The 11,118-nt window shown below is 36.3% G+C and overlaps 1 protein-coding gene across 1 annotated transcript in view; it reads left to right on the top strand.

Annotated features, from left to right (window-relative positions):
• Positions 1-8,855, top strand: part of LOC143280005 (post-GPI attachment to proteins factor 6-like) — a 38,440-nt gene extending 29,585 nt beyond the window's left edge. Inside the window, exons 11-13 of the mRNA XM_076584445.1 lie at positions 835-1,098; positions 1,783-1,999; positions 4,869-8,855. Of these exons, the coding sequence (XP_076440560.1) occupies positions 835-1,098; positions 1,783-1,999; positions 4,869-5,026 (639 nt within the window). The 3' untranslated portion in view covers positions 5,027-8,855. The remainder of the gene's footprint in view (positions 1-834; positions 1,099-1,782; positions 2,000-4,868) is intronic.
• The last annotated feature ends 2,263 nt before the right edge of the window (positions 8,856-11,118 follow it).

Genomic DNA, 11,118 nt, shown 5'->3' on the forward strand with positions numbered 1-11,118 from the left:
ATAGATGCTAAAACAAATATACAAACATTGTTTGAAATATTACTTTGAAATTTAGTATTAAAAGTTGGTCTTGAAAAAGCAGTTTAGACACATGGCTTTACAAGTGTACACATTTCAAGAAAATGAGCAAGGAAAAGATATAAATTTCTTGGGAACCTGCTCGCCCCTCCCCCCCCCCCCCCCCCCCCAAGACTGTGCGTATTGTTTACTATTATGAAGTAACTGAGGAAAAAATATTACTTGCGTTTGTATTTATTTTTATCACAGCAGATTTCTCTGTGTGAAATTTGGGGCTGCTCTCCCCAGGAAGAGCGCGTCGCTACACTACAGCGCCACCCATTTTTTGTATTTTTTCCTGCCTGTAGTTTTATTGTTTTTCCTGTTGAAGTCGATTTTCTACAGAATTTTGTCAGGAACAACCCTTTTATTGCCGTGGGTTCTTTTATGTGCGCTAAGTGCATGTTGCACACGGGACCTCAGGTTTATCGTCTCATCTGAATGACTGGCGTCCAGACCACCACTCAGGGTCTAGTGGAGGGGGAGAAAAATTTGGCGGCTGAACCGTGATTCGAACCAGTGCGCTCAGATTTTCTTGCTTTCTAGGCAGACACAGACACGTTACCTCTAGGCCATCACTCCACATGCCTGGTACATGACAGGTTGTTGACATGATTGAAAAAGTAAAGCTTTTTGTAATTTCAAACAGTGTCATATTCTAAAATACAGCATGAATAAGAATATAGGACAGAAGTAGAAAGCACTTTTTTTTTTTATATAGTTTGTATGACCAGCTTGCATCAAGTCACAGCATAAATTATAATGAATTTGTTTCAGTTTTACCATGCTTGCGATGCCAGCCCAGTGTTCAAGTTGTGCATCATGGATTATAACACGCTGGCTTTCTGCGACTTTTTTGGCTCTATACTCTCCTTTTACTCCATTTTGTTATTCATGGCAAGGATCCCAGATCGCTGTAGAGCCTTCCTGCTGGTTACTGGAGCTTTAGTGATTGCTGTTTTCATGAACAGTGATCGCCACAATGATCTTGTACACATCATGCCTCTTGTTGTGGCAGGTGTCGTCCTGATTATCAGCTGGGTGAGTATAATTCTATGTGTGTATTAGGGAGGGGGCATGGATTGCTTCCATAGCTCATTATGTTTGTTGGTTGGATGATTTTTTTTCCAGATATTTGTATTTAGTGGGACACATTTTGCTCATGTGGCTAATATGTGCTTACCCCTACACATCTTCATGTAAATGTAACGTGATGGAGATGTTTAAATCAGCCATTCCTGAAACCTGCATTTGTGACAGAGCTTGATCAGAACAATAGGATTTGTGCAGCTTAAATTAAGAGGATGTCAAAATTCTACACTTGACTTTATGTCAGTTTGCAACCCATTGGGTTTTGGGCGAGCATATTTAAACATCTGCACTATTACACATATGTAGTACAACTTTGATATTTGTCAGTTTGTGTGACATACCTGTCTGGCCTAGTTGATGCATGTCTTGCAAAAGAAAAAGAGAATGAGGGTGACTAAGTTAATGGGGTTAAAAGGTATTCTTAACCTCAGAGAAACAAGTCATAGAGGGATACAAAGATTGAAAATTTATTTGAATGGAGTGAGTGGAGGGAGGAATGAACACTTTGTATTTAATTCACACCTTGTTGTATTACATGATTACAGGCATTATCCTTAAATCTGCATGTGTACATGTATTTATAAAACAACTCAGGCAGCTCAGCAATGTTGAGATTTTGGTATCTGTGTGCAGGCGTTGGTGATGTGGAGCAGGAAAAAGTTGTTTCCCACCAGGCGGCGCTACCTGTGCTTCCTGTTACCAGGGGTGGTGCTGGCGGCCATTGGCATCGGAGTGAACTATGGTCTGATGTGGCACCAGTCCACTTACCAGTACACCCACAGCTTCTGGCATTTTTCCCTGATGGTCACGCCTTGCTTTCTCATGCCTCCACGAGCCAGCGGAAACTCAGGTCAGTTGCTTTTAGGCCTGTGTATATGTGTAGGTGTGTGTGTGTGTGTGTGCGCACGTGTGTGTGTGTGTGTGTGTGTGTGATGTTTGAAACAAAATATGAGGAAAGTTAAAAATTGCTTCAAAGATACAGAAACCATGAAGTATAATTCTATGAGAGTGATACATTTTAGAAAGAGATGGATTCTGTTACTAAACAGATAATTAAGTCTTCAGTTTGACATCCACTTCAAATTTCTTAACACTGCATATATCTGTATCTTTTGAATCTGATAGAAGCCTAGAAATATTATGAAAGGAAGTGTATGTGGTAGACAACCCTTTCCTGAAATTTCAAATAAAGATTGCAAATGCATTATCATCATTCTCACTTATCATGAAACAAAAAGGAAAGTAAATCTCAAAATTCAGTTGGTGGCCACTTGGTGACATAAGACTAATAGATCCATGGTGCTGGGACAGTAGCATAATGTGTTTCCACCATGGAGGTTGAGGTAAGTGATGTGAGAGAAATGCCACTATGTGCTAATGTAGAACATGGGTCAAGGGGGAAAAAACTGCATTGAGATTTCAGAAAAAAAAAAGAGAAAAGGAGAGCCGAGGAAGAGAGTGACAACCCTTAGGTTCTCCATGAGAAAGTGACTAGTGTGAAATGAAGATTAATCAAGCTTTTGTTGTATGGTTGATCAATGAAGACAAAACTAAGTCTGATTTACAAGGTTTAGAATTTTCCATGACTATACTTGTAATAATGCAGTCAGACTGGAAAACACTGATCTGTGCTTTTTTCAACAATGAAAAGAACTTTCACATACTCAGAAATGGCTCAGGGATATATTCCTGTCAGCACACTGGAAGAGATCCCTTTGACAGAGGTTTGTTGTCTACCTATGTGTGGAAAAGAAAAGGGGTATGTAGACCTGAAAGAAAAAGTTGCTTCAGTTTGGCTTCTATTAAACATGCATTGCCTGGTTTGATTTGAAATAGAATTGAATGCTGTTTTATCACAACCTTTTCTCTGCATTTTTGATGCTACATTCTATCACACAAGGTGCTTGTGCTGTGTTGGCATACACGTTCAGCTTAGAAAGATTGTCTGTTAGTCAAAAAGATATGACTTCTTTGATCTTTCTGGGTGTAGGATGGTGGTGAAGTGTGTGGGACAGTGAGTGATAAAGGCAAGGTGCTCTATGAGCAATTTTTTGTGTTTTAGAGAATAGGAAAGAGAGCACATTGAAAGTGTATGAAGAAAGAGGGAGGGATATGTTATGATCAAGTGTGATTGTGAGAATGAAAGGGGTAGGGTACACAGAATCATATGTGTGTGTGCAAGTTGCATCATCTACATATTAGTTTTGTTTTTGTTGTTTTTTGTCGCTGTTGTTGAAAGTTTCTCAGCATATACAGTAGCAAAACCTGTTAGCATTGAAAGAGTTAACTTCTTTACTGTGCATATAGTTTGAAAAAATAGATCTTAAGATGGAGATGTCCAAAACAGCTCATAACACTTCTTCCTTTAAAAGTTACATAAATAAAAATTCTAGGACATCCTCATGAATGAGAATATTTATGTTCAAACAGATGTTTATATTCACACACACACACTGCATAATTGTTAAGGTTCAGTTTGATACTGAAGTATTCAAAATGAGGTCTTGCTATTCATGATGTTGAAAAAAAATTCAGTAAAAAAAGTTTCTTATTTTTATAGATGGTTCAGTTGCAGTACAATTGTGCACTGGTTAAGGCTAGTTTCAAAATGGAATGCCATGTTTGAATGGTTTAGTTGCAATACAAAAATTGTGCAATAGTTAAGGCTAACTTCAAAATGGAATGCTGTGTTGCACAAGTTTCCGCTATGCTTTTGGCCTGTTCTAATTTCTTGTTTTTAACATTTCCTCTGTTGAACATTTGATGTTGGAAAATGTTCACAAGAGAGAGAGAGAGAGAAAAAAAAAAAGAAAAAAGAGAGAGAGGATTTTCCATTCAGTGTTTTGATAAACTCACTAAAAAGTTTTTAAGTTTAAACAGTTTTTTTTAATGGGTTTATTCATGGCTTTTAAAAATGGGTTTATTTTCAATGCAAGTATTGTGCAATGGACGTGTTACAGTTAAGGCCAACTTCAAAGTGGAATGCCAATTTGCACACATTTCTGCAATGCTTTGGGCCTATTTTTGGTTTGTTTTTAACATTTGCTCTCCTACACATTTGATGTTGAAAAATGTATAACTTGCAAATCTTTACAAAAAGTCCTTTGTGCAAAAAGTTATAACATCACATGCATCTCATGGGCTTAGTGAAGGTGGATTATTAGACAGACTAATGTGTGTGAGATTCTCATTTTGTTGCTTGAAGGTGGAAAGTTTGAGTGATTAGAAGTGTGGTGTAGGCATGCTTACAGGATTGATCTCACCTGACCATCATAGGCAACTTTTGCATAAATGCAAAAACAAGTGGAAATAATGATATTCATTGATATAAGAATTTGGAAAAATGGCAAACAAAAATGGCTAGTTTATTGACTAACATCTGTAAATGAAGAGCTGAATAAAAAAAGAAAGGAAAAAAAGGGGGGGTGGGGGTGGGGGGGGGGACGAGAAAAGTATCATTATTTCTTTTGTCTTCACTGTCGTTAGTTTATTAATGAAGTTAGTTTATTAAAACATGTCACAGCATTATACTTTCTTTGGTTTTCATATATATTTTACACTAATGTTGTATTATACAGGTTTCCTGAACATTTTGGCAACAAAAAAAAAGATCTTTCCTATATAATAAAGCAGCCTCTGGACCAGGGTTGCTAAATAATCCGTATATTATAAAAATGAGTGAGTCTCACCCTTGGTGTTTGTTTTGTAATGTGTTGCAGGCAATAAGAGAGGTCTGTCCATCTCAGCACAAGATATCATCCGAAGTGGACAACCTCAGCAGTCAGAATCCCTGCTAGCACAGCAAGATGATGATGGGCCTGCTATGTTTGATGCCAGCATGAACAGCATCAATGCAGGGCAAAATCTGTTGATTTGATTTTGGCCTTTTGTGATACAAGTGATTAACAAGGAGCAGTAATAACAATTTTAGAATCGTTCTGTTACTTGATAATTTGTTAAACGATTGTAGCAAGATTGTTTAATGACCCTGACAATTGAGTATGGCTGCCTAAATGGTGGTATAAGAACAGTCGTCCATGTAAAAGCCCACTGTACATTTGAACGTGGAAGTCACAGCCCACAAAGGAAGGAAAAGAGTGTTTGATAAAAAGATATCTAACAAAACAGTTTCCAAGTATTTAATGATCAAGATTGAGACAAAGACTTCTGATCAAGATATGTGTTTAAATATTTGTCTGGGGAATAAATAATTTATTTCAGTACCTGGCTGCCTGTTTGTGACAAATTTGTGTTAAAAAAAAAGAAGACAAATATAATGATACAGCCATAATGACAAGCTGACTCAATTTTATTTTAAAAGTTTGTTTGTATTACTTAGCTTTTGGGGGCCTCATATTTTGTTACTCTTGATAACTGAACAAATGGATAATAATTAAAATGATAAGCACAAATTATCATTAATTTACAGTAAACTGATTGTGACATGAATTAGAATAACAAATTTGGATGTTCACTGGACATCTTGAAAGACTGGACCAAAACCACAGATTTGATTAGAATTATCAGAGAATATTTACCTGAGAAGAAACATATAACTGATTTTTTTTTTCAGAATCTCACCAGCCAACAGAAATATGATTAATTAGTAATTTGAATCAGTGCAAGAGAGGTAAGGAGATGGGAGGCATTTTAGTTTTTTAGATGAAATCAATAGTTTGAACTTAAATCATTCCTAAGTGACTGTGTGGTGATGTGTTTGTATTTCAGAATAGTGTGTGATTATATGCTTTTACTCAGGTTGAGTGAAACATTCCTGCAATATGTAATTTTGTTGTTGTTATTGTTGCATATGAATGGGTCAGTGATTTTGTACAGCCTTCAGGAAATCTTGGATTAAAATATAATTCGGATTGAATTTTGGATCCTGAGAATATTAGTAAATGTTTATCAACAAACTCTTTCACAGTTACTCTTTTTTTTAGGTTAAAAATGACTCCTTCAAAATTATTGAATTGCTTTTTAGGTGCATTGTGATTTGGTGAAATGTAGTGAAAAGTGTTGCTTGTTAGCAGATGTATCGAGACTAAGAGCTTAATTTGAAATCCTTTTTATCAACCAACGGTTTACTGGATTGGATTCTGCACTTGTTGCAATTTGCTGTGTTTATAACTGCAGTGGACCAAGAATTTGCAGAAGATTATTGTGCTGTCTTTTGCTTTTTCTTCAGTGCTTTGGAGAGTTGAAGCTGTTCTGCTTTATCACATTGGAAGCTTTATCTGATTTTTATTTATTACACAGAGAGACTGTGCATGTGCATTATTTCTTTCTCCTGCTTGAACTGTTTACCAAATTCACACTGCTCTTAACTGTCCTTGCATTGATATATTTGCATAATATGACAGTGTGATGTGTTTGAGCACTTTTGATAATCACAGATGCAGGAAAACGTGGACGCCAATATTCCTGGAACATGTTATGACCACTTAGTGCTGTCATTGGAGGAAAAACCATTATATGGGCAGTGAGCAAGAGCTCACCAAGCTTGTTGAGAGACTGGATGAAACATGAACAAGATACCTGGCCAGGAAATCAGCACCAAAAAGAGCTAGTTGTTGGCCTGCCATACCACAACATCACTGTAGATATATGGCTGTTCTTAAACTGAAGCTAGGAACTATTAACAGTACCTTGGATCCATCATTAGCAGTGAGGACCATGTAAAAGATATGGTGACATCAGAGAAGGAAAAAACAATGTTGGTAATGGTATGGTCACATAATAAAATGCAGTGGCATTTCAAAACAATCCTCCAGGAATCTGTTGAAGTAGGGAGATGGAGAGGAAGACGGAAGAAAAAAACATGGACTGACAACATTGCAGAATGGACTGGGAGGCCATTTGCAGAAACCCAGGTTTTGACACCCAACTAATAAGCTAGAAGACTGTAGTAAAGAGTTTTCCAGTATGGTGCCCTGATGAGTCTTCATAAGGTTAAAAGCTAAGTATGTCGAGTTATTTTGGTCATTCTGAGCCTAAAGCTTGTTTTTGCTATTTTAGATTTGAGTGGTTCAATGATTTGAGAAAGATCTTTGCATTAACACAGAGAATACTTAGATCAACAATGATAAAATGATGATTTATTAATGACCCTTACAACAGTATGAAATCCTTACGGAACAATAGCAAATCCTTGTGAACATTTTGTTATTTCATTTGCATTTAGAGAAGAAAAAAAAAGTGAATAAAGGTAAATAAAACGAAAATGAATGCTTTATATTATATTGAGGGCTCTGCAATTACAGTGCTGTGCCACGAATCAAGAATGTAGATGGTTTTTCCCCCATATTTTGTGCATCATGTCATGGTAGATATTACCAGTCATAGATGCAATCTCCAGTGTTTTTCTCACTTGTTTCAGAGATCTGTTTCCAACTTGATTGGATCCAGCATTTATCACAAGCTTTGCATAGTGCTGTGTTGGTAATTGGATTGAATCCAGCATGTGTTGCAAGCTTTACAAGGTGATATATTTATCTTGCTTGTACAGAGTAGTGTTGTGTTCAGTCAGATCATGTTGAAAGCTTATCATGTGGTGTCTGTGCATTGTGTGTATGCTTGCATGGATGCCACTTTTTTTTTATGCATGTTCGTGGGAATATCTACGTGTTTATGCCAACGTGTATTTCAAGTTGTGTTAATTACAAGTTTCAAGCTACAAAATTGCATTTGCCAGTACATGTCAAATGCTAGTGTACTGTTGTTTATTGTTTTGTTTTTACTTTTATTTTCCTCTGCAACTATTAAAACCATTTGCTATTGTTATAATGTCAATTTAATATTGTGTTGTTAATTTTTGATTTGTTGTTCTCTTTTCCCAACCATTCCAACTGCTTACTGTTGAATAAACATTTTTGCTCAATATCAGAATAAGTCTCACATGTTTTCTCTTAATTTTCAAAATATTAGTATAATCTTAACCCAATCAGTGCCAGAGAATTTGATTAAAAAGTGCTCTTCCCTTGTTAAGGAATTCTGAGGATTCAGGTGGGATTAATTTTATAAAATTCTTTCACAAAAAGAATAGGGGATACAGAAGCAAAATAACCTATTTTTGTGAAGGAAAATGAATATGGATTATGAGGAGAGCTTTTTTCCGATTTATTTTGATTGTACTACATTTGTAGATAACTTTGATGATAATAATCTTTGTGCATTAAAAAAAAAGCTGTTTCCACCTCCACAGGGTGACATTCAAAAAGAAAAAGGAAATACAACTGGAAATAGCATGTATAATAAAATAAAACAGGTTATAAACTTATATGATATTATAACAATCACAACACTTCTAAAGCATGTAAGTGAATAACTGTCCCAACAATGACAAACGAGGATTCTGTGAAGATACAAAATCATATTCTCAGAAATGATCAGTTAAGCCTTTTCTTTACACCAGAGAGTGTCCCCCATCAGAGGGGGAAGCTCTTTGATGATGTTTACTCCCCCCGCCCCCCTCCCTGCTGCTTTGCCTGCTCTACAAAGAATGCAGTCAACTAATAATGACAAAAAGCATGAAAAAATGAAATGCACGATTCACGTCCATTGTCTGTCAACCAGTTTCATGAATATTGTGGATTATTGGCTGTTGTCCAGTTCCTGCACGATGAACACTGAAAGTTCACTGACAGTCATGAAAACACCCACTCACTTTTGTCTGGCCTTTGACCTATTCTATCTCCTTGCCCCCCCCCCCAACCCCCCGCCCCTGCCCCCCCCTCCAAATAAGTATCAGTCACTAGTAATGATACCCATACATTTGTTACGTAACTCAACATAAGGAAAAACAACACAAACAGCATCAAATTCTGAATGATAACAAAATTATCATCAATAAAATTGTAATTCAAATAACTACATCATAAAAATAAAAAGTATCTCATACAACCAACATTAAGGATTATAAAAATGATATACACTGATACAGTCTGCATCAATGAAATTGTAATTCAAATAACAAACTATATCATCAAAAAAACTGTAATTCAAACAACCAACATTAAAGATTATAAAAATGATATAAACTGATACAGTCTCTTATTCTCAATCAAATATCAAGTCAAATGTCCAGAAGATCATACTGAATATATTTACATTTTACTGACTCCAACTTGGTCCAAGGATCTGAGGTGCAACATATGGTGTTACCTTTTTTCTTTATCATTTAAAAAACAACCACCTTTTCACACGTTTTTAATGGATCTTAGAATCATTTGCCATGTTCACGTTGTGGTTGAAATAAAATAACCATAATTTATCCTGTTTGCTCATTGAATATCTGTTCCTTTTCCTGAGCCTTTTTCCAAGCAAATTGCACTGAACAGCAGCCACAGGAATGCTCTGATAAGATTTCAAAGAACCAGTTTTGCTGCGGTGATTAGAAGCGAGTTCTTAACAATGATCACCTTAACAATGATCACTTTGAAATTAATCTAAGAAAATATATTATCTGACAGTGTATTGGGTAAATACTATTTCATTTACGAACATGTAGAGAATATTGGGTGCTCATGTGGAAAGAGGATGATAATACAGCATTTTTTGCCTCGGTGCAACATCTTCATATTAAGGCCATGTTCAAACATTTTACACTGATTTTATACTGACTCTTGCCAGACTTCAATATGCATGGATCTGAAATGATAAGCAAGTTTTGGAAAGTAAAAACCGGCTGAAATATGCTAAATAATATTTCTCTCTCTCTCTCTCTCTTTTTTTTTTTTTTTTTTTTTTGGTATTTTTATCTTGAAAATATCACTATTTATATAAGAATAATGAAGTTTAAATAATCTTTTATTAAATGATGTGAACAAAAAATACAACTCTGAAGAGCATAACTTGCAGAAACAACTTATAACTATATTCACAAAATACAAGAGCTAATGTAAACTCAGTAATCACAGCTTGAAATGGGAAAAGAACTGAAGTTTGAAATGATAGGGAAAAAAATTGCATTGTGTCGCTCTATATTGAAGTGCTTTCTAATCACAACAGATTTCCCCTGTGTAAAATTCAGGATGTTCTCCTTGAACCTTTATTAAAACTGGAAAGTGCAGATAGATTCCATATATTTTTTTCTCATCAAATATATTGCTTTTTGTTTAACTATAGTTAATAAAGGATAGGTGACAAACAAGTGATTGAAGCTAACCCTCTTTCTAGATTAGATTATGAACGTATGATGTGTCTATTTGCTTCTGAAATTTCCTTCCCCCTTTTCATTAACCTCACTGGCCGTCGCTTTTGACTACACACGGAAGCTCATGTGGGTCGTTCACAACCCATACTGCTGTCGCTTTTGACTACACACGAAAGCTCATGTGGGTCGTCCACGACCCATACCTTTTACCTTTGCTGGCTATCGTGGGTCGTACACGACCCAGAAGGGTACAAAAACGCAAAATCTCAGACAATTCTTAATATTTTTCTACAAAATTTCAGAAATGCTCCCTACACCTAAAAGGCCAACTTTTGCCAAAAAATGAAAAAATTCATTAATCAGTTAATGAGTAATAAAAGGTGGCATTTTAACTACACACGGACGCTTGTGTGGGTCATGTATGACCCATGCTTTTTAAAGAGGAAAAAACGTGGTCACCCCTCGAAATCTCGTGTTTTACTTTCAATAGCCTCACTACCCCACTACTCTCCCACTACCCCCCCCACCCCCCACCTGCATGTACCTGTGTGACTGAATATCTTTGTGCGTGTATAGGATGCTATGAGTCATCTCTCTCCCTACTTCTCTATCTCTCTCTGTGTCTGTCTGAGTCTCTCTATCTCTGTGTGCATAAGTAGGGTTTGTATGTATGTGCATATGGTGTTATGCGTTTGTGTGTGTGATCAGTCGTGTGTGTGATCAGTCGTGTGTGTGTGTGTGTGTGTGTGTGTGCATGTGTGTGAATGCATGAGCATGTGTTTCTTCTGAGTGTGTGTGTTTGAGTGAGTCCGTGT

The sequence above is a fragment of the Babylonia areolata genome, chromosome 3, assembly GCF_041734735.1.
Source record: "Babylonia areolata isolate BAREFJ2019XMU chromosome 3, ASM4173473v1, whole genome shotgun sequence".
Taxonomy (NCBI): domain Eukaryota; kingdom Metazoa; phylum Mollusca; class Gastropoda; order Neogastropoda; family Buccinidae; genus Babylonia; species Babylonia areolata.